This window comes from Phoxinus phoxinus, assembly GCF_949152265.1.
Source record: "Phoxinus phoxinus genome assembly, chromosome: 11".
NCBI lineage: Eukaryota > Metazoa > Chordata > Actinopteri > Cypriniformes > Leuciscidae > Phoxinus > Phoxinus phoxinus.
The window spans coordinates 24,676,975-24,701,810 of record NC_136886.1 but is presented as its reverse complement, the minus strand read 5'-3'; the positions used below and the strand labels follow the sequence as shown (position 1 = coordinate 24,701,810).

Sequence of the window (24,836 nt, the reverse complement as noted above, 5' to 3'; positions counted from 1 at the left end):
GAGTGTTGCCCGGTGAGAGCATATCCGCACCCAGATTCTGAATGCCAGGGATATGCACCGCTATCAGAGAACTCAGATTGGTCTTTGCACACAAGAGGAGGTCTCTCGCTATGGCATACAGGTTGCCCGACCTGATGCCGCCCTGGCGATTTATGTAGGCCACCACTGACGTGTTGTCCATGCGGACTAAGACATGGTGCCCCCTGAGGTTTGACAGAAAAGCTTTGAGGGCCAAACAAACTGCTTTCATTTCCAGACAGTTGATATGTAAGCTCTGCTCCGTACTCGTCCAGAGGCCGGAAGCAGGCTTTCCCTCGTGCAGCGCTCCCCAACCTTGGTTGGATGCGTCTGTAAAAAACACTTTCCTCCTGGAAACCTCCATGGTCACACCCTCTTGGTACCAGTCCTGAGTCTGCCAAGGAATCAGGGTCCGTAGACAGCCATGATTCACCATAATGCGCAGGCTGCCTGACTGCCATGCATGGGTCAGCACTCAGCGTTTGAGCCAGTGCTGCAGCGGGCGCATGCGCAGTAGTCCCATACGGAGTAAAGAAAATGCTGCTGCCATGAGACCGAGAAGTTTCTGAAATTTCTTTAGAGGTGTGCGCTCTCCAGCCTTGGATGAGGCTGCCAGCGTTCGCACCGAGAGTGTGCACTCTCGTGTAAGCCTCGCTGTCATTGTTATAGAGTCGATAACAGCCAGAAAGACCACGCTCTGGCTGGGGTTCAGTTTTCTCTTGGTTACGTTGGTAACCCGTCAAGAACCAGCCATCCAGCCGACTTCGAGGGGGCTCCTCGGGCGAGGCCCACTCGAGCTCGAGGTCCGACACGGCCTTAGTCAGGATCCGAAACATCTCTGCGTCCAAGTTTGATCTCACTGAGACGCTGGCAGCTGATTGAGAAGCGGTGGTGGGGTCGATATTCCTCTTCTGATGCGGCGATGGAGAGGCTGTCTTCGTGCCCATCGACAGATCCGCCGAAGGAGACAAGGCCCGCCACGTGGGTGGAGGGGTGCTGATCTCCCTCAAACAGGACCGGAGAGGGCGCTTGAGCAGGAGAAAGCGAGGCAAGTGGGGAGGCGGCCGGCGTGCGCTTGCTAATCTCCATGCTCTCAGGATGCCGTTGGCTGCGGCGCTTCTTCTTCCTCGGCCAAAGTAGAGCCGGGAAAGGCAAAGCGGGGGAAGGGGGGGAAGCGGGGGAAGCGGCGTCGCCGTCTCGTGAGGCCGTGGCCGCAGCACAGAGATGGGCATGCTCTCACAGGCAGAGCAGCCGCCGGCAGAGAGTGCAGTCTCGGCGTGGTCAACTCCCAGGCATGAGATGCAACTTGTGTGTCCGTCAGCCTCGTGCAGGTTGGATCCGCAAGTGGCACAAGAGGACCGAGGCATTTGAAACAACGCTTCGCTCTCTTAACAGACAATAACAGATTTGTGAAAAGGATATTCGTAGACGCCGGATAGCCACAGGTGAACAGCGGCCGGAGAAAAGACGACTTCTGGAGAGAAGGTGTCGTCCGTTGAATGCTGCTCGCTCAGGCTGAAGGGTTGACAGCGAAGGCTTCAGAGGGTTTCAGAGACGTGAAGTTGTTGCTGAAGGAGTAAGATCTGCTAAAATGCCGTTTTTTGGGGACTAATATAGGCTGAGGCCACGCCCCCTTGGCAGGCTCTGACGTGGTATGGCGCGATGATAGCTCATTGGCGCGCACGTCAGAGGCGCCCGCGCCATTGGTTGTGCAGTTTCCGCAGCACAGCCAATGAGTGAGCCAGACACTCACTGTGCTAGCTCTGCAGCTGCAAAATGCGTTTTACATTTTTAGCTTCAGTAAATTGAGGAAAAGGAGTTTCCCCACTGCGTATAGCTACGCAATACGAAGTGACCATCCGAAAGGGAACTAACATTTTGATGTTTGTACTGACTACTGTATACAGGCTATCACACACTTTATCAAATAATTTACAGATTTTCGCAAGTGAAGTCTTAATTATTGGTCATTTTCACATCCACCTTGATAATGAAAAAGATGAATTTAGGATTGGCATTTATAGACATTCTAAACTCTATTAGGGTTAGACAACGTGTCAGGACACACTCATTGTCGTAATCACTTAAGATTTAATATAGTCACACGGGATGTATCCTGATAATGTTGAAATTCTAAGGCAGAGCTGTGAGATCTCAAAATCATTATCTAGTCTCTTGTGTACGCTGCATTTAGCCAAAGCTTCTAAAACAAATCCATGTTATATGTATATATATATATATTAGGGGTGTGCAAAGCAGCCGCTATTTGTATCTGTATTTGTATTTGTTGAGGGGGGAAAAGTATTTGTATTTGTATTTGTATTCGAGTAAAATTCAAAATAGGCGTAAAAATCGTAATCGTAAAAAAAAAAAATTTGCGTTACACTTCTAATTTACGTTATGTGTAAGTATTCTTTAATTACATCCATTATAATAATTATGGATATGCAATATTGGTTGATGTTTTTCCATAAATCCAGCAATGAAACAAGGAATGTCATTGAAAATAAAATAACATAACAGCCATTACCTCATCCATGGTTAAACCAACAACTAATAAAATACCATTGTGAACATTATGAAGCCTACAGCCTACAGTACATCTTGCTGTCTGCAACAGACAGAGTAACTTACGTACCATATAACCCCCACACGTGCATACAATTCGACAAAACTACACAAGCATTTTTAACCTTTTTAACCGAACGGTAACGTTACTCTGTCAACAGCCTAAATTACCGCGCTAAACAGCTACGTAAACAGCTGACGTTACGTAAACAGAGCGAACATGAGAGCACCGACTGCAGACGTCAATAATACCGCGTAATGGAATAATCTCCCGATCGCTTCTCGAAAGTTATAAACTGCCTCAGGAACCCAGTTAAGGTACAAACATCTATTCAACAAAAATAGTGATGGAGTTAAGTGTTTTTTAGCTGAGCCGAGCGCTCTCTGTTGCTGTGTGGAGCAGCCTGTGTCCGTCACTCAATCATCCGGGCGTCGTGCACTGCGGTCTCATGAGGAAACGCTGCTTTTTGAAATAAAGTTTTTTTTGTTCCCGAATACAAATATTTTTTAAAGTATTTGTTCGAAATAAGTATTTGTAAAAAACACGTTATTTGTGCCTTTCCGAATACCGTATTCGGGTTCGGCTCCACCCCTAATATATATATATATATATATGGTAGAACTATAATTTATACTAAGATTACTTTATTAACAGTCTACTTGAATGTTCTCTACTTCTCAGTATACAAGATCCTTTTAAATAACTTGGCTGCAACAGAAAATATGGATTATCTCTTTTCTGGCACTCTAAATTATGTTGCTCATTTGCGCTTAAAGAATAGTCAGACACCCTGGTAAAATGAGAACACTCACACCCTCAAGAGAGCAGCCTGCAAATTGGAGTGCATCTTGAAGAATAAAAAACTAGAGGTATTTCACATTCTGTGGAAGAATAGTGTTAGGTGGTCTGCTAGGTCTGCTTATTTTTCCACTTTCTTAGAAAAAAGAAAGACAACCCGAGGTTTATTTTATTTATTTGATGTAGTACAGAGGCTAAATTGACAAGAAATAAAGCATCAACAGTTTCAGACATTTACCAACAGCACAGCAATAATGATTTATGATTATTTCTTTTTTTATTACTATTCAAGTTTAGAATGCAGTGCTGCAAGGCTCAGTACTAGGACCGTTGCTATAAAAACTGGATGACTAGTAGCTTCCACTGATGTTCCACTGAACCACTGAAAAAACAGAGGTTTCAATTATTGGACCAAAAACCTCTGCAATAACCTAGAATACTGTCTCTCTATAGATGTTCTGTCAAGTCTTCGTCATCAGTCAAGAACCAGGGTGTGCTATTTGAAATTAATCTGTCATTTGAAAGACACATTTTTGACATTTGTAAAGCCATATTTTTACTAAATTACGACACATATTCTCAATGGTAAATGCAGAAAAGTTAATTCATGCATCTATGACATTAAGGCAAGATTATTGTATTGCATTTCTGGGTAGATGCCCAGCAGGTTTATTAAACAAACTTCAACTGGTCCAAAATGCAGCAGCTAAAGTGTTTACTAGAACCAATATTTATGGCTATATTCACCCGGTTCTGTTAACAAGGCATTGGCTGCCTTGTAATTATTATATACATTTTAAAATCTTGCTAATTACTTATAAAGCCCAAAATGGTTTAGCTCCTCAGTACTCAAGCAAGATCCTATCGCATTTATATCCTTCACTTTTATTGCTGAAAATTCTGTCCTGTTGATAATACCTATAGCAATCAACCACGGGTGGTATATCCTTTTCACATTAAGCGCCCGAACGTATAGACAAGCCCTTGGCACAGATCCCTATGACCAGCTAGATAGCCTTGGACCGTAACACAGTCTTAAACAATGAGAAAGATCATTGTGCAAATGGTCATGGATAAATCAATTGTCTACTGCTGGCTAAACAGCAGCTCTAACTTCATATTTCAATTTGACAGACAGACTACAACTCTACTATTTTCTCACTTAATTACATTTATTGGCCTTCCAAGCTTCATGCGGAGTGAGTTGGATGCAAAATTGTAAATATCAGTCCACAAAGTCTGACTTGTGATACAGCCTTGAATCATAAATCACACCATGTTCGTTCATTTAGGCCAGAACTAGGTAGAACTGCCCCCCCAGCTGAGCCTGGATCCTCACAAAGTTTTGGTGTTTTGGTGATGGTGTTTCGGTTCCTTTCCACTGTTGCCTTTGGCTTGATCAGATGGGGTTTAAAAGGAAATTGATATTCCAGATAATATTAGCGGTTTGACTGCACTGACACTATTGGACGGGAACAAAACTTGAACTGAATTGAGCTACCTTTGTGGTTTCATAATTGATACATTTTGCAACACTTACACAGTTATGGAACTGAATTAAATCAACATTGAACTAAACTGAGCTGAATAATGATTTATTTAAATAAATGTGACACGACAATCCTTTGCACACATTCCAACTGAGCTACTGAGCTGAGCTACTCCAGTTTCATTATGAAATGTAAGACCAAAACAACATTTCAGAGCATATGATTTCTTTTGATTTGTTGTGACAATGCTAAACTGCCTATAATATGAACCAGTAGAATAATACTTGGTTTACATTTAGTATATTGCATTAATAGAAAGTCAGATGATATAAAGAGTTTTAGTGTAAAATATTTTCACCAAATTAACTTTAATAGCATTCTAATGCTTTGAATGCAGGGACAGAAACCTTTATGGCGCAGTCCGCCTGATGTAATTTTCATTATCTGCAGGGTCCGCAGACATCCGCACAACCTGTCCGCGAAAACAGGAAAACAGAACCCACTAGATCTTGCACACGCGCCGAACATGTCTTTCCATGCTCACGGCCAAAGGAGTATACTTTGAAAGACTCGAATTACTCAACTGTGCGAAAGACGGAGTGCGGAAAATTAAGTATACCCAGGCCTTTACTAGTCTGTCTCATCCAGCATTTAATGCTGAGAATGACTCTAATCTAGAAGCCGTGGATGCAGCACTGCGACTGAGAAAAACCCTTTGTATTTATTTGCTATGACCCTTCCCTCAAAGGTGACAAGTGGGCCCAAATATAAGCATAACAGAGCCACTGGATCCCCAGATTTTCCTTTAATTTTTCACCCATTTGTATTTTAAGTCAGAATATGATGTTTAATATTGGAATAACCGTAATGACTTTGACTTTAACTAATCACTTTTCTTGCATCGTCGACACTTCAGACTGTATATGTCAGTGGATGGTCATCGTAGCAATAGTTGACAACTCCTCCCTCATAAGTCACATCTTCATCCTTTTCTCCATCCTCCAAACAGTGGCTATGCACATGTATTTCAGTGTCTCCACTGTTTCTCTGTTGTCTCATTATAAGTCTCTTGTTGTTGCTGTTTCTCACTGATGCCTCAAGAGCTTTTTGTTTGCGGTAAAAATGTGAAAACTTGTTGAAAATGATGGTGATGGGTAGTGCCACAACTAATGTGCCGCTCAGGATACAGCCAGATGCTGCCAGCTTTCCAGCCACTGTCACTGGAACCACATCTCCATATCCCACTGTTGTCATACTAACTGTCCCCCACCACCAGCAAGCTGGGATTGTGTCCAAACCAACATCTTCCTCATATTCTGCAGTGTAAGCCATTCCGGAAAACACTGATACACCCACTGCCAGGTACAGTAATAAGATTCCAACCTCTCTGTAGCTGTGCTACACAAAGAAACAAAGACATGATATTTTTTACATGTAAAATGTAGGTAGAAAAGGCTTTAAATAACGAGTTGTCAAAACTGAGTATTCTGAATGTTCAAAATTAATTTCAATATTTAAAAATGGGATGGATTATAAGTTATACAAATTTAAGACAAGGTAGGGGGGGGGGGGGGGGGGGGGGGTTATTTCTGGATTTTTAGGGTCTGGCATCATGGATTCATTTAGTTAAATAAGACATCATCAAAACATTTACAGTCAGTACAATTCAATATATGCCAGTGGTTTTCAAACCTGATCCTGGGGACCCACAGCACTGCACATTTTTTATGTATCCCTTTATGTAACACACCTGATTCAGATTTCCATAAACTGAACAGATGCTGCATTCCAATTCGGCTACATATACTTTGAACTAAATGTATTTACTCTTTTTGTGAGGAAAAAGTACATACTTTTGTGTAGCAGAGTTTTTGCGACTCACTAGCATGTAAGACAATTGTGTCTTGTGACATTATGTGTAGTTTTGTCACATAACGTCACAAGCATCATGTCACCATAAACTGGCTTGTCTCATTTAATGTCTAAAATACAATTCTTCTTTCTAAGTTCACAATGATGTTGCAGGTGAAATAATGAATAATAAGTAATGTCCCTTAATGGAAAAGGTGTGACTGCAGTCTAAGTGGAAGAGAGGGGGTACGCAGAAGGATGGTAAATGCCTCAGGGGGTACACGACTCTAAAAAGTTTGGGAACCACAGTAGTCGACCATCCTAGGACTTTTAATATACTCTTATCAACATATACTATGCTTTGGGGCACAATTATAGTAATCTTGCATACTATTTAGGATGCACATTGGGACACAGGGACAGATACTATTTATGGTGGATTGTATGCAAACAGGGAACCATGGTGAGTTTTTCAGATAAGAGACACATACAAAATGTAGAGTGGCATGAATCTCCCTCCAGGTCCAGGATTAAACACCACTACAACAGAGGTCTTCAACCAAACTCCTGGGGACTCACTGTCCTGCAAAGTTTATTTCCAACCTGCTTCAGCACACCTGACTGGATATTTTCAAGTGATCCTGAAGAGCTTGATTAGCTGCTTCTGGTGTGTTTGATTAGAGTTAGAGCTAAACCCTAAAGGGCAGTGGGTCCCCAGGAGCAGGGTTGAAGTCCTCTACAATATGCAGATTGTAAATACACTTGCACAATGGCAGTGTAATCTCACCCGTAGAGTAGCACCTAGTGACCTTAACCCTGTTGAATGCCTAGCCAACTTTAGCACCCTGAAGATTCTCATCAGCCGCAACACCTGGACCAGTTTTCCCAAGTTGCCCAGCTCTGACTCACTCCCAATGACCAGATCAAAAAAGATTGTGATGTATATTGGCATCACTGAGATGATGTCAATCACGTTTAGTGGTAGCAAGAAGAATTTGCGATGGTTTGGAGCAAGAAGCATGCGAGTTACTACCTCAAAGGTAAACCAGCAGATGCAGAAAACTTCTAATACATGCATAATTGGGTCTTCAGTTGGATTACCACTTTCATCAAATGTTTGGTATTCTGGAATGCTATTGATACACGTGGTGGTAATTGATATTAACACCACACAAATGGAAAACAAGCTGAAAACTTTGCTAGGGATTGAATAACCTGGATTTTCCAATGTTAGCCACAGACACTTCCGAATGTTTCCAAATCGTATTTCATGGAAGTGCTCAATATCTTTGTTCAGATCAGAAATCTCATCAACTGATGTATCCACACTGCTAACATCACTCTCTTCATCCCAGGATGTATGATGTCTCTTCAGTTTACGATCAAGGTAACGGTAACTACAGCAGCTGTCCAGAAAAAAATCACTGATTCCCCAGTACTCTATTTCTTGAGAGAAGGAGAAAATGCACAGCTCATCCATAATATGCAGCTTGCCAGTCTGATAGAAGTGCAGGACATAAGGGAAGAGACCAGGGTTACGGTCAAAGTAAAACTCTTTCTGTTGAACATCAAAGTCATCACAGAGCTGTAGAATGTCATCCTCTGAATCACAAGACAAGAGTTGGCCAAGACGTGTGTCCGGAAACTTCTTCAGAATGCTTGAGCATAAAGTGTGCCTCAACCCACCTACATTGATGTGTAAAAGATGGTCCTTAGGATCCAAAATCCACCAAGGATGTCTTTCCTTCACCATGGTCTACCTTCACGCTGTAATGGAAAAAAAGGAAATTTGTTTTAGTATGGGTGGAAAAAATAACAGGTTAATTTCGGTGATTCGTTTTGCATGTTAAAAATAATGAATGCAAATATAATGTATATATATTTTTGCACAATATGATTATAATTTTACACAACTACTGTGTTCTCGTGTTATTTGCGTACTGTTTGGCTCCACAAAGAAAATCCTGTGATGTGAGATGCAGATCTCAACTTTTTCTGTGAATAACAATTCCTAACTTTCAATGTATGTAACTTTGTATATTTAATTTTTCATACTTTTTTATTTAAAAATATATTTTGAAATGTTTTTATTAGTGCTGTCAATCGATTAAAAATTGTTATCCAGTTAATCTCAGTCATGGGCTGTGATTAATCACGATTAATCGCAAATTAAAAATATCAGGATTTACTTAACCTGCAGTGTTGAAATAAATAAATGGATGACAAACTGCTTTTAGGAAACAGATTCTTCAGTTGTATTACTACGGTGACCGGGAGGGGACATGTTCGGTTCACTTAGTTTTATCGTGGCCACAACATATAAACTCATGGTAACGTGATAATAAATCGTCATGTAAAGTCATGGCCTCGAGATCATATGCTGAGGGAACGATATATTTTTCTTATGGCCACGAGTTATGTTTAGGGAACCACATGTAATGGGAATGTCATATAAAGATATAGTGCGGTCTCTGGCACTGAGACATGGGTACGTTATAAGTGAAAGACACCTGAACCGCATTATTAAGTTGAATGGGCTTTTTTGGCTTAAATGAGCCGAAAGCCAAAGCAAGTGGATCTGAAAGGCTTATTTTCACATTCAGATGACACCCCATCACAGGCCATTCTTGAGATTCGCCGTAGAGGGGCAGGCTTATCAATACACAGTCCTACCATTCGGTCTATCCCCGTACGTTTAAAAAGTGCATGGATGCAGCTCTCACCACCCTGAGACAACGGGGAGTGCGAGTGTTGAACTACCTCGACGATTGGCTGGTTATAGTCCAATTGGAGGCGCAGTTAATAACACACAGATCCTGGCTCCTCAGCCATCTAGAATGTCTAGGTCTCAGGATCAATGCTTCCAAAAGCACACTGTCTACCAGCCAGAATATATCCTTCCTGGGGACAGTCATAAATTCTATACAGATGAGAGCGCGGCTTACGCCAGAGCGCATGCTCATCATCCAGCGCCTAGTGGCATCGTTTAGAGCAGGCGCTTGCGCGCCTCTCAGGAGATTTCAGAGGATGTTAGGCCTCATGGCCTCAGCATCATCAGTACTCTACAGCAGGGTCTACTTTATATGTGTCCCCTCCAGCGCTGGTTAAAATCCTGTGTACCGGCTCACGCGTAACCACGGCTGTATCAGAGCCCTAGCTCCTTGGAAAGCAGCCGGCTGGTACCAGTCCGGCGTGAGTGTGGCATGATTTCTAAGAGGAAAGTGATCTCGACAGACGCCTCCAACATAGGTTGAGGGGCCCTATACAAGGGCAGGCCCATCTCCGGCCTATGGTCGAGCCTGGAGAGGCGCCTACACATAAACTGTCTAGAGAGTAGGGGTGGGCGATATGAGCAAAAATACATATCACGATATTTTTCGATGTCCGGACGATATCGATATTATATCGCGATATGAGAAAAAAAAATTTGGAATCACATTTCCACCTTAGTTAAATGACAGGCAAAATATGCATTTAAACCCTATGAAGGTGAGGGATTACATTGGACATAAAAAATGAAAAATCTTTTAAAATTTAATGGGGTACAATGTTTACATGGTACCTACAATTTCTGGTAAGCTATGGTTTTGTATTATTGCTTGACACAAATTTCACGATTTCAATTAAATTCTTGTGATTTGATAATATTGACTCATTTGGATAAATATTAGGTACACAAGATGGGTGTTCATTTTCACAAGAAAAAAACCCCTCACCTAATGCTGTAAACACAGAGAGCCCTATAACAGCTGGTAGTATAATTTAAGGTTAAAAATAACTCAAATTAAATATAATGCGTTTATTATAACAACTTTATTTAATGACGTAAAAAATATATATAATAAATATGTAATATAGTGCACATATTTAGCAAAATACTCTATATAGCTCTTTTTTCTAGCCAACTAACGTTCTATATATGGTCATTAAATGGCTTTCCTGAGGTAAATGTTATGACATAATTGTTCTCCAGCTGTTATTGACCTCTTTTCGCAGTTGAAAAACACTGATTGATCGATATTATGTATGAGTATGAGGAATATACATTTCGGTAAGTTGTATGTATCTCTCAACATTGTTCATTCGTGTTTATTTACTAGTAGAGATGACCGGTTCACGTGCCGCTTGAACTGATGCGCTATAGGATATGTCACGTCACATTTACAAGCGGGAAAAAATATTGTTTGAATTTCGTAATAAAATTGACAGAATTTGAGAGCTGAGACTTTTTATATCATAAGTAACCTGCTCGGTCTTGTCTGACGGTCTCCGTGTCCTCTTTGCTTCGCGATTTTTCTGTGCGTGAGGAAATGGATGTGTGGCGTGTGAAAGGGTAATGGTGCGTTCACACCGGACGCAAATAGCGCGTCAGGCACGAGTGATTTCAATGTTATGCAAAGACGCGTTACGCACGTAAAAAATTCCTGCGGCGCGAGGAATGCGTTGGCAGCTCTGTTAAATCTCACGCGTTTGCAAATATGCGCGCTTTCTTGCTGTTGTGTTTAAGGAGGCGGGTTTGTGCTCTATTAACTTGGACTGTTACCATGCTCTCGGTGTTTGATTATTAATGCCTGTGTGCATCCCGCGAGTTGGACACAGTAGAGGAGAAGGTTAAACGTTCAGTACAGCCTCGATTCTGTGTCGTCATTAGTAGTGTTAAAAGTTGTAAAAGAGCACCAAATTGAACAAAACAATATAACTACAAATTTTGAATTCATGAATATCAACCGGTATTCTCGGTATCGCAAAATCCATATCATGGCACAACATAATACCGGTTGTCACGTTCATACCGGTATAGCGCCCACCCCTACTAGAGATGAGAGCGGTCGGTCTATCACTGAAAGTTTTCCTCCCATACCTAAAAGGTCACCACGTCTTGGTCCGGACGGACAACATGTCAGTGGTATCCTATATAAATCGCCAAGGTGGACAAGGTGGCGAGCAACCTGCACACCATGGCCAAACGTTAATAAGCAAGACGCTCTTGCTTATTGCTCCGCGCTTTGCTCATTTTATTAAACGACTTCTACTCCTCACACAACTTGGATTTTATGTTCATCACAGAATCCTGGATAAAGGTCGGTGATTTAACTCCCTTCTCAGAACTGGTTCCTCCTCGTCCCAGTGGTCGTGGGGGAGGGATTATAACTGTTTTAAATAACTATTTCTCCTCACGCTGCCGGCTAGTCACTGTAACGGCTTTCCCCAGCTTTGAAACTCAGCTTCTCCACCTAGACTGGAATGGTCCCATCTGCCTAGGGGTGATATATCGCCCTCCACACTCCACTAATGGTTTTATACAGCAATTTACTGAGTTCATTGGCAATATTGCCACAAACTATGATCGCTTCCTTTTGGTGGTAGATTTTAATATTCACGTCTGTTGTCATTCAAATTCCTTGTCGCAGGAGTTTCTTGACTTAATAGATGCTTTTAATCTACTGCAGTGGGTCAAAAACTCTACGGCCATACATTGGACCTTGTGTTATCTTACGGGATCGATGTCACTGATATTGTATTCTCTGATTTTCTGCTCTCCGATCACAAGCCTATTCTATTCTCACTGTCTCTTCCGGAGCTCTCTCAACCCACTATTGCACCTGTTATGTCGCGGATCTACTCTCCACAGTTCAGCACTAACTTCGACCTGTGCTTTGCTGAACTTTGCTCACACTTGGACTTGGACCAACCATTATCTGACCTGGATGCGGATCAACATTTCAGCCTTGTAAATTCTGTCTGGCTTAAGGTAGCAAACGTGACTGCTCCTCTCAAGCCTCACAAATCCAAACCAAAACTGATCTGTGGCAAAACTCTGACACTCGTCACCAAAGACAAATTTGTAGAAAGGCCGAACGCAAATGGAAACGAGACAGGCAAATTGTCTCATTCCATATGTTCAAAGACGCTCTTACAGCATACCAAAAGGCTGCTAAGTCAGCTAAAGCTGCATATTTCTCTAACTTAATTGAATCCAATCACTCTAACCCAAAGGTCTTGTTTTCAGTCATTCAGTCTGTTATAAATCCTTCTTCTAAATTGTCTGTTGCCTCTGATGCTCTATGTGAAGACTTCCAGAGATTTTTTGTTAACAAAATCACTAAATTAAGACTTAGTATCTGCCCTAACTTAACTCTCCCCCCATTCATGTCACTTACTTCTTGTGTTTGGGAGGTTTTTGATCCTATCAACCTCCAGACACTGAAGGATGTGAGCGCCAAGCTCAAACCTTCATTTTGTCCAAATGATATCATTCAGCCGAAATTTCTAAAGTTAATCATCGACTCTGTGGGTCCAGGTTTGGTATCTCTTTTTAACAAGTGTCTCAATACGGGCTTTGTTCCAGCTAATCTTAAAGTGGCTACGGTCACTCCTCTGCTCAAGAAGCCTTCACTGGATCCCTCTGTTTTACAAAATTACCGACCCATCTCTGTCTTGCCTTTTATTTCCAAGTTATTGGAGACAATCGTGTTTAATCAACTCCAGCACTTTTTGTCAAATAACTGTATATATGAGGCTTTTCAATCTGGGTTCAGGACTGCCCACAGCACTGAGCACTTCTGCGAGTGCTTAACGACATTTATATCTCCACTGATTCTGGAGATTCTGTGGTTCTAGTTCTCTTAGACCTTTCGGCAGCTTTTGACACTGTTGACCACCCTACTCTGTTGGCTAGACTTGAGACTTGGGTGGGCCTAAAAGCTTCTGTCCTGTCAAGTCGTACCTTTCTGACAGAAAGTTTTTAGTTAATATGGGTAATTTCTCCAGCTCAATGACACCTCTAACCTGTGGTCTTCGACAGGGCTCCATTTTGGCTCCCTCTCTATATTCTCTCTAAATGTTACTGTTGGGCGCTATCTTAAGGAAACACAGTGAATCATTTCATTTTTATTCGGACGACACCCAAATTTACATTCCATTCAAGAGAAATAACCCTGCAGCGTTAAACTCTCTTCTGCTATGCCTAGAGGAGGTGAAGGCATGGCTGGCTCAAAATTTCCTCTCTCTAAATGATGATAAGACCGAGGTCATTGTTTTCAGCCCGAGTGAAAGGTCCCAGTGTATAAGCCCAGACTTGGTGAGTCTATCTCCCTTTAAATCTACAGGAGTGCGGAACTCAGGTGTTCTTGTTGACCAGTCTATAAAATTTGACAAACACATATCATCTGTCATCATTTCTGGTTTCTACCAACTTCGCTTACTATCTAAAATCAAAGGCTTTCTTACTCCGATAACTTTGGAAATGGCGGTTCATGCATTCATCACGTGTCGGCTAGATTACTGCAATTCACTATACTGTGGGATATCAGTTTCTCAAATTGCCCGTCTTCAGTTGGTCCAAAATGCTGCGGCCAGACTTATTCTTAATTATCGCAAATATGACCATATCTCTCCAATTCTTAAATCGTTACACTGGCTGCCAGTCCAGCAGAGAATATATTTTAAAATCATCCTCTTTGTCTTCAAATCTTTACATAACTTAGCTCCTGTCTATCTCTCCGAACTTATTCATCCCTATACTCCGTCCAGAAGCCTAAGGTCCCATGACCAGGCTCTGCTGGTAGTCCCTCGTGTCAGACTTAAGCGTAGAGGGGAGCGTGCTTTTGCAGTGGCAGGGCCTCGTCTGTGGAACACCCTGCCCCTAGAGATCTGAACAGCCACCAACCTTTCTATCTTCAAGTCTTTGGTAAAAACCTACCTGTTCTCTTTAGCATATTGATCTCTTTTTTGATTATTTCTACTATTTTACATTTGAGTCTCTGATAAGGGTACTCGTAGCTCTGCTGCTTTTTATGTGTCTTATGGGTTGTTTTGCTGTTTTTTTTCTTATATGCGTGTTCTGCAAAGCATTTTGGTCTGTCTAAGCAGCTGTTTAAATGTGCTATATAAATAAATGAACTTGAACTTGCTCTATCGCTTTTATATTTGTATATTTTATCTCCTTTTATCACCTAATTTTAACTCAAATCAGCACAGTGCTCAAACGCTTGGATTACTACAAAAAAGTAGAATTCTTTTATTCGACCAGCCTCCCACTGAAAGCTTACATTCCGGGGAAGGGAAAACACAACTTCCTACATTCAAAAGGATAAGAAAATGCCTTTTTCTGGAATCTACTTGCTGCACTAACTGCCACAGACTTTTACAAAGGATTGCAGTTTTTGAAACAAAGTTACTTGCGGGACCACCAAACCAGATGGAACACACAACAGTCTCGTCATGAACGCCCTCGGCATATAGCCGGTGAGTCCCATGAATCTAGTGCTCCTCGACAGGCCATACTGAGAGTAGAGAAACAAGCTGATCGACTTACAAATCGATGGCACCAATAGGGAAGCCAAGAGCGCAGAGCGCAGCCGAGCCCAGAAGATAGTGGGTGACTTCATAATCAAAAACATTAGTAGCAGGGATACAAGTATGTGCTGCCTTCCACAAGCAACAACTTCTGATGTAAACAGGTAACTTCAGAACATTCTGATGAAACATAAGACTGCAAAACGACTCATCATTCATATGGGGAAGAATGATATTCATAAAGAGCAGTCAGAACTCCTTAAGAAGGATTTAAATTAACTTTTTGAAACACTTAAAAGACTGAAAGTTCAAACATTCATCAGTGGACCACTCCCAGCAACAAACAAGTTTTCACGGTTGCTTGGGCTTAATACATGACTGCAAAAAAGCTGCAATATAAAAGGAGTGAACTTCATTGACAACTTCAATCTTTTTTGTAGTCAGAGGCAACTGTTTGGCCACCACCCAAACAAACTTGGTTCAAGAGTGCTAAAGGACTATCTACTTCTCCCTCAATAATCCGTCTGCAGTAGGGATGGCGAAAACTAAAAAAATTATTGACCGACCACCGAGCCTCATTAGCCGGTTGAAACCAGTTAACCGATTAGTTTAAAATATGGTACGCTATTTGAAATAACAGCCATCTCGAGCCGCGCCTGCAATTTCGTATCTCTCCGCCGCTCTGCCTCCGCTCACACACACACACACACACACACACACACGGCGCCGGCGCCGCCCTTCCACTCACGTCACTTTTTTTAAATCCCCAACAGCGCGAATGAGTCCCGCAAACGCGGCGCCGAGGAGCTTGTATGTAATCGGCGGACAAACGTCTCCTTAGTTTCGAAATGGTTTGGGTACAAGGTGATCGCGTTGAAAACAAAGGCATTTATCTAGCGTTAGAAGCTCATTTGAAACATTGCCGCGGCTCATTTCAGAAAATGACAGCTCCGAACTGAAAAGACGCCGCTTTAGTTTGAGGTAGTGCTAACAATAATAAAGAAAGATGATGATTATCATCACCTTATCTGTTACCACTGAAATGTACTTGTAATGTATTTTCATATTTAAGCGCTGTATCACACAAGTTGCAACTTACGTTACATCTGTGTCATTCTGTTTGGTGAAATGGTCCCACACACTAACGTTACTCTTCTCTGCACGCTTCATCCTGTCGTCTGCCCTGGCTCTAACCTCGAGTGTGTTAGCCTGTAGCCTTTACTTTTTGCAATCCTTGTGAGCACGCGAACCCAAACGCTGTGACCTCGCGCCGAATGTTTTTATTGGTTTATTAAAGGAGAACTCCAGCGCAAAATGAACCTTTGGTCTAATTACACATTGTTACCTAGTCAACCGTTATCTGAGATTTGTTTTCATGATTATCGAATGTAAATAGTTTTATCTCTAAAAATAGTTTAGCCTATAACGCTAGTATAACGCTAGTATATAGGGCATAGTGTAATGACAAATAAAAATCGCTTGTTAATACCACTAACAAGGCTCAAAATAGCCCCACACTAACACGGTAGCATAATGAGGGTCCCTACCTTCAAACCGAAGCATTGAGAACTTTGACAGTGTCCAGACAGTTTAATAAGAAGATATTTTATACATACAGTCAACTTCACATATACAAGCAGAAGCCATCTTAGAAAAACAGACTCGATCAGTCGATCAACGAAACGCCGATCTAAATGCGCTGGACCATATGAGATTCTACACAGTTCAGCGCATTTGGATCGGTGTTTCGTTGATCGACTGATCGAGTCTGTTTTTCAAAGATGGCTTCTGCTTGTATACGTGAAGTTGACTGTATGTATAAAATATCTTCTTATTAAACTGTCTGGACACTGTCAAAGTTCTCAATGCTTCGGTTGATACCTCCGTCTCAGTTTCTCGACCAAAGTGCGGCGATCAGAACCCGGAGACCATTCTGCCCCTAGCTATGCGTGCAAAAGCATGGGAAGCGATTCCGGGCATGTCAGAATGGGTGCTGAATATTGTAAAGCGGGGATCATCATCAGCTTTGCCGACATCCGTCTGCGAGGTCAACGCGAACCTCCTTTGCCCTGGCAGAGCGCTGAGAATTTACATCACGCGCTCCGCCGCCTTCAGGCGCTCGGAGCAGCCTTTCGTTTCGTTTGGTGGGCGCACCAAGGGTCTCGCCGCCTCGAAACACAGTCTATCCAGATGGATAGTCGACGCTATTGCTGCGGCTTATGCGTCTAAAGACTGCAATGCCCTCTGGGCATCAGGGCTCATTATACCAGAGGCATGGCCTCCTTGTGGGCTTGGTCCAGCCAAGGATTTCTATTCATGACATTTGTACGGCGGCAGGCTTGCCCTCCCCCTCTACATGGTTTTATAACCTGGAAGTTCCCGCCCTGCAGGCTAGACTCCTTTCAGTCTAAAGTCTCTATTCGACTGCCCTGGTTGAGCTGCACTATAATGGTCGATAAGTTCAGTATAGACCGGCGTTGCCGCTCTTTACGTGTATATATCCCCTACGGTGTGCTTATGTACATGTGCGGGCCCACTCTGTTGGCCATTGATTCGCTTGACTCGCTTGATTCCCACTTATCTGTGTCCCCCTGGGATTCATGTAGTGAAGGCTTGGCGCGCACGGTGTTGACAAGGGGTTCCCGTTGCGTAATTCTATTACGCAGTACGAGAGAACCTCTCGTAAGAGAACGTACTCGGTTACCTAACGTAACCTCGGTTCTCTCTAGATGAGGGAACGAGTATTGCGTAACCTGTCGTGATCGCGCCCCGAGCTCACTTCGCTTCAGGCGATGGGTGGAGCCTTCCTTTTATACGCTAAGCCACCCCCATTCTGACGGGCTGAGATGCGTGAGGGCGCGAAGCCCGGCTCAGTGGGAGGCTGCGGCAGTTGCCGCGAGGTAGCCAATGGGCACACTAGTCAGCCTGCTCTAGGTCTGCCTGCTGCTACACTGCGTTGACAATATATACAAATTTAAGGATACATTTTTGGCTTCATATCTCGAGCAAAGATGACTTTACCCGTTGCGTAATTCTATTACGCAGTACTCGTTCCCTCATCTAGAGAGAACCAAGGTTACGTTAGGTAACCGAGTACAATTTGTTTTGTTTGGATGATTCTAGAGACCTTGGATGATTCCTACAGTATGTACTGTAGATATATATATGTAAAAAAAATACTTATTAGTAACATGAAAATGACCTTTCTTTGAGAGGATTTGCCTTCGCCATGCTTCCTGGCATGACAGCCTTTTTCTTGAAATCCTTTATTTGGTTCTTTGCTTGCATGTCATTGAGACATAAAACATGGATAATGTTTAATCTAGAAAAAACGAACAAAAAGAAAATGACAACTATTCACTACGGCAAATGGACTTACGTTTTTAAGACTTTTAACCTAATCTTCTTCGTCATCGTCTGCTTCTACAACTATGCGTGACACATACAGAGATTTATTTATTGGAAGTCAGAATTTTTTTTACCTTTTAGGGCTTTCAGTTGATTAAAACAGTTTAAAAAAATGTGCCGTTAACATGACGGAAATTTTATTAAATTTGCCTCTACATATATTTTTATTTTTATATACTTATATGTAGCTCCTAAATAATAAATCAGTTACAGTGAGTTGTACCATAACACATAAATGTTCTACCGCTATAACTGTAAATGTTTTAACCACTGTAACTGTAAATATTTTACTGGATTCATTAAGGATGATGTTATAATTATCTGTATTTTTCTCTTTTGGACTCCCCTTTATTACTATAAAAAATATAGAAAGCACACTAATTGCCAGTGTCTCACTATCTAAATTGTGTTTGCTGATTTTGTTTAATTTTTTATTTTTTGTATTTCATGGAAAGAGAGCACGATTGCGTACAGAGAGGCCTTAAAAGCTGCTAGATCTGCTTTTTTTTCAACCCTAATATAAGAAAATAAACAAAACCCTAGGTATTTATTTGAAACAGTGGCTAAATTAACGAAAAATAAAGCTTCAACCCCAGACAAGCAGCACAGCAGTAATGACTTTATGAACTTCCTTACTTACAAGATTGATAATATCAGGGAGAAAATTATAACTATGCAACCGTCTACTACAGTATCGCATCAGGCAGTGCATTGTAGTCTCCTTGAGGAAAAATGTTATACATTCATTACTATAGGAGAGGAAGAATTTTCTAAACTCGTTAAATCATCTATGTAAACCTTATATCGATAAGCTATTGAAAGAGATGCTTCCAGAGGTCATAGATCCTCTTCTTAATTTCATTCATTCATCTTTGTCATTAGTATACGTACCAAAAACGTTTAAGCTGGCTATGATTAAATCGCTTGTTAAAAAAACGCAACTTGATCCTAAAGAATTAGTCAATTAAAGGCTGACCTCGAATCTACCTTTTCTGTCAAAGATACTAGAAAAGGCAGTATCCTCACAACTATGTTCCTTTCTAGAAATAAATTATATCTGTGAGGATTTTCAGTCAGGATTTAGACCATACCATGGTACTGAGACAGCTCTCATTACCACAACATTCTTTTAAATAGACTCGAAAATTATGTTGGCATTAGTGGAATTGCATTAGCATGGTTTAAATCATACTTATCTGACCGGTATCAGTTTGTAGCAGTAAATGAAGAGATGTCTTATCGATCAAAAGTTCAGTATGGCGTATCACAAGGCTCAGTACTAGGACCGTTGCTGTTCACTCTGTACATGCTACCATTAGAATGCATGGCATTAGTTTTCACTGTTATACTGATGATACTCAGCTCTATGGTAAATGGACTGCATTTATATAGCACTTTCACAGACCCAATGGCCACCAAAGCGCTTTACATTTTGCCTCACATTCACCCATTCACTCACTCATTCATACACCGATGGCGGTGTCTGCCATGCAAGGCGCCACCCAGCTCGACGGGAGCAGGGGTTAGGTGTCTTGCTCATGGACACCTCGACACTTAGTCAGGTTGAACCGGGGATTGAACCACCAAACTTCTGGTTTGTAGACAACCTACATAAACCACTGAGCCACTCTATATTGTATTCCTAACGAAACTTTCAAATTCACAAAATTAACAGAATGCATAGCTGATATAAAAAACTGGATGACTAGTAATTTCCTACTACTTAATTCTGACAAAACAGAGATTCTAATTATTGGACAAAAAAACGTCCTCAGGTAATAACCTAGAATACGGTCTAACACTTGATGGCTGCCTGCTCTATCAAGTCTTCGTCGTCAGTTAGGAACCTGGGTGTGCTCTTTGATACCAATCTTTCATTTGAAAGTCACGTGTCTAGTATCTGTAAAACCACATTTTTCCATCTTAAAAATATATCTAAATTACATCATATGCTCTCAATGACAAATGCAGAACAGCATGACATCGAGGCTAGATTATTGTAATGCTATTATGGGTGGTTGTCCTGCACACTTAATAAACAAACTACAGCTGGTCCAAAACGCAGCAGTTGGAGTTCTTACCAGAACCAGTTGATGGAGTGATTTCTAGAATTACGGTAACTCTAATTAAAAATAAATAAACAGTGTGTCTTTAATGCTGTCCAGTCGGCATCAGAAGTAGCCTGACGCCTCTCAATCAACAAACATTCTGTTGTTCCTTTATGAAATTCAATGTTGTAAAAAGAGTATTCGCAGAAGTATATAAAACAATACTTAGCCTAAAGACAAAATTATAGCCAGCCTGCACAGGTATTCGTAATAAATAATTATGATGATGATAATATAATAAATATGAAATTTGCATTCAAGTCAGGCTAAAAATGAATAGGCCTATGCTAGCTTACATTATTGAATCAATGACTTGGAATGTCACATAAAGTGCATTTTTCATCCTTCATTCTGGGACATTTGTGTTTCTCAAGAAGTCTTGTTCATCGTGGCGGCCAATATGATGGTCATAGCTAGAAAAATCTAAATTGTAATTTGTGGAGTAAAAGTTATAGTTTTTATTTTGAACTAAAAAGAACAAATTAGACCCTTGGGGTATGATGCCCCCCTCAATAAAACACACACATTAGCCGAACAGCGCAACTGGCAGTGCACTGCATGGTCAAAAGATAAATACATTTAAATGAATTATATATTTCAAAAAGACTATTAAACTCAAGGAACCCTCAAAAGTATGTAATTTCTGACCTTACGTCCCTGAAACAATTAGCTACCGTCCAAATAACGTCACGGTTCACACACACATGCTCACATCCTTTAGCCTATTAAAAGAAAAAAGTATTTGGCCTAATACATTTGCTTGCAAGCTGTATTACATTAAAGCGTATCAAAGGCTAACAGTCGTTCTTAAGAAACTGTGTATCGCTATGCCTTTAAACACCCAAATCGTTCAGATTTCATACATTTTGTTCTTTCTTTCTGTCATTGTACTGCCATGCGCTTCTCTTTAACCTTGCAATGCACGTCTATCTGTTGATATGTTTTGATAGAACAGTGAAACCAAAAACATCACATTTAAATCAAATGTTATATCTATTTGTTCTTCCTAATTATCAGCACATGTTATATAATTAAAAAGGAAACCTACCACAGATGTTATACTGTTTGTTCTCCACTTGTTTTCGTTTCATGTGATTATTCGTTTGTTTACGGCGCGTGTGTAAGATGCCAAAAAGTATCAATCCAGTGATCTACAGGCTAGTAATCTATATTCAGATTTTGTAAATATTGTATCCCTCTAATATCAGTTTGTCTTTTCGGTTCGAAACAAATTGCTCCTCAATCGACTCTAGCTCATTTCCCCACCGCTCCTGCTGCTTCGATGTGAAATGATGCGCATGTGTCCAGTCAGGCGCGGAAACACTCCCTAGCAGTCAAACACTGCAGTTCATAGAAACGTGAATTATTGAATGAACATAGCCTATTTGCATATCCTGTTAATCAGTCAAGACGCATTAAGTAGCCTATTGAGATAGAACAGTCTTAAAAAACTGCGGGGGGAAGTTTGTTAAAGTCACCATGAAATCAAAATAAACAAATCTTTTTTTTTTTCTTTATGGAATATTTCATTATTTATTATAAAGAAATACTTATCCGTGCACATCACTATTTTTAAAAAAATTAATTCATCATATTGTTTATTCAAAATAATTTCCCCTCCCTCTTGCAACATCTCTTCGCTGATTACATATTTACTGGCACAATTGGGACAACCTATCATTAGGACATTACATGTCACTTTGGATAAAATCTTCTGATGAATACTTACAAAAGAGTAACAAAGCATTCATCAAAGAGCCAACAAAAACGTTGTAGTAGGCTACACACCAGGTTTATTAGACAACAAGATTAGGAAACAGCTACAGGGAAGAGAAGAAATGCAAAAGAGAATTTGTTTTCTTCTCTTTTCTTTTTTAATAAGTGTTCTGGTTTAAAGAGATAGATAGTCCACCCAAAAATGAAAATTCTGTCATTTATTAGGCTACTCACCCTCAAGTTCATCCAAACCCATAAGACTTTCGTTCAACTCCGTAACAAATGAAGCTCTTTTTGATGAAATCTAAGAGCTTTCTGTCCCTCCATAGACAGCTGTGCAACTGATACTTTGACGCTTCAAAAGGTGCACAAAGAGATCGTAAAATCAATCCATATGAACTGAGTGGTTTATATGATGGACAGATGGAATATGAGTGAGTAATTCAGTGAGAATGAGAGTAGTAATAAATGACAGAATTAAAACTTTAAATTTGATGTGACGTGGTTCTAGATGTACTGCCGCACTCTGGATTACCTGCAAAAACTTAGTCATGCTGGTTGGAAGGCCCGCCAATAAAGCATTGCCGTATCCAGCCTTGAAATTACAAGCGCTTGGACGAGTATAGCTGTGTACTAAATGGAAGGGTTTGATTTTCCTTGTGATGTAGACCGCAAACCTGCACAACCAGGCCGTTGTTAAGATGTGGGTGGAAAAGCTCAGCTGGTTGTCAAACACTACCCCCAGGTTCCTTTCTGTCCTAGATCGCAGCAGCAAATGACACCAATCCAATGATCCAATCAATTCCTGATGGACAAAATCAAGTTCTGCCCTAGAATTTTTATTGTTCAAGAAGCCATTTAATAGGAAGAAAAGACTATATCGCAACTTCTGACTTTAAGGAAATATATTCTGATAGCACATGTCATGAACTGCTCCGAGACTCGAAGGTGAGATCCAAATGCAGCTTTTATAATGGGCAACCCAAAGGCGTAATCCAAAATACAGGCAATGGGTCAAAACACAGCTAGGCAGTCCAAACAAACAAACAGACAAACAAAACAAAACAGGCAGGTGTCAGAGGCAAGAGCGTAATCCACGGAACAGGCAAGAAATCCAAAAACCAAGAGACAGGAAACCAGAGAAAATGCTCAGAGATGCAGTGTGACACAAACAAAACTTCGCAGTGAGTGAATGAGTGAACATGGTATAAATAGGCTGAGACTAGGGTAATGAAACACAGGTGAATACAATCAGTGAATTATAGAAAATGTAGTTTGTGAGGGAGTGATAATAGTCTGATGTGGAGTGCCCTCTGGTGACGTTACAGCACAAGTACATCACGGGGACGTCTATTTGATGTGTATGTTTACATCTGGAAGACGTATTTTTTTAGAGTGTTTGCTCATCTACAATACGTCTATAGGATGTTTCCTGTCAGATGTCAAATAGATATTTAGAAAATGTCTTTAAGATGCTTATGATTTAGATTAGAATGTATGTAAAACTGACATCTAAAAGACGGAGAAGTTAGTAAACAGCAGATGCTTTCCAGGGGCCTGTTTCAGAAAGGAAGGTTAGGTAAAAACTCTGAGTTAACCCTGAAATGAGGGAAACTCTGGGTTTTCCGTTTCAGAATGGGAGGTATGTCAAACCCGAGAAAGCAGAGTAAGTCAAGCCTGTTTCTGAAAGAGAGGAAACTTATACTCGGAGTCAATTATCATGGTAACTTACTCTGTGAACCTAACCTGGTCGGGAGCAGGTTTTCTTATGTAAACCCAGAGTTTTTCTTTTAGTAAATGCATCTTGATTTAATAATCTTTATATATTTTGACTGGAAACAACAAGACAAAAATGCTAAGAAAAGCATTTTTTTGCAGTGCAGTATATTCATTCACACATTTTTCTATATAACAACGGAGAGAGCACATTAGTAAGGCTGCTGTATCAGAGAAAGTGTGTCTCACTCTTACACTCTTTCTGAGAGTTGTTGTGTTGTTTCCTGGACACAAACCCATGAGATCCATCAAAGCGAAGGTTTAAATCGGTTTAAATGAGGCAAATCTGATAAATGACGTTCATTTGATAACATCTTGCTGTGACCTCCGAAAGCAACCTAATAATTAGAATTTCCTTTAGGATTTCCAGTGTGGTTGGATGCATTGATGACATGCATATTCCCATCATCGCACCTTCCGAAAATGAAATAGATTACTGTATGGAATGGAAGGATATCAGATGGAAGGATAGCCCAAGATATGCCGTAACTACCACCACAGCTGTTAAATACACACAAATTATTCACAATTTATTTGGTCATCTTTATATCCTACAAAAACAAAAGCAACAGTTAATATTTTCCCTGTTGGATTTTAATATTCTTCTAATATTGTGTATCTCCTCTTCATCTATCAGTGGTGGTGCAGGTCTTGCCTTCTTGCTGTTGGCCCAGTAGAAGTCAAATGTTAATTTCATTAGCCTAATTAAAAGTTACGTGTAAAATGACGTGTGCTATCTATTGGATTAATCCGTTCATGTTTAAAGGTATTTGCCTATGTCTGGGTGCAATCTTACTTCTTCAA

General features: G+C 40.9%; 1 protein-coding gene across 2 annotated transcripts; it reads right to left on the bottom strand.

The window, feature by feature from the left end:
- Positions 1–3,543: 3,543 nt before the first annotated feature.
- Positions 3,544–21,934, bottom strand: LOC307007280 (delayed-rectifier potassium channel regulatory subunit KCNS1). Of its 2 annotated transcripts, XM_079629097.1 has the most exons (4): positions 21,589–21,931; positions 8,413–8,493; positions 7,514–8,224; positions 3,550–6,273 (listed from the first exon to the last, which is right to left on the bottom strand). In XM_079629097.1, the coding sequence occupies exons 3-4, from the start codon at positions 8,204–8,206 to the stop codon at positions 5,788–5,790; spliced, it is 1,179 nt and encodes a 392-aa protein (XP_079485223.1). In that variant the 5' UTR covers positions 8,207–8,224; positions 8,413–8,493; positions 21,589–21,931; the 3' UTR covers positions 3,550–5,787. The 2 variants fall into 2 exon arrangements, with proteins under 2 accessions (XP_079485222.1, XP_079485223.1); XM_079629096.1 differs by having other exon boundaries at positions 3,544–6,273; positions 7,514–8,493; positions 21,589–21,934.
- Positions 21,935–24,836: the final 2,902 nt, after the last annotated feature.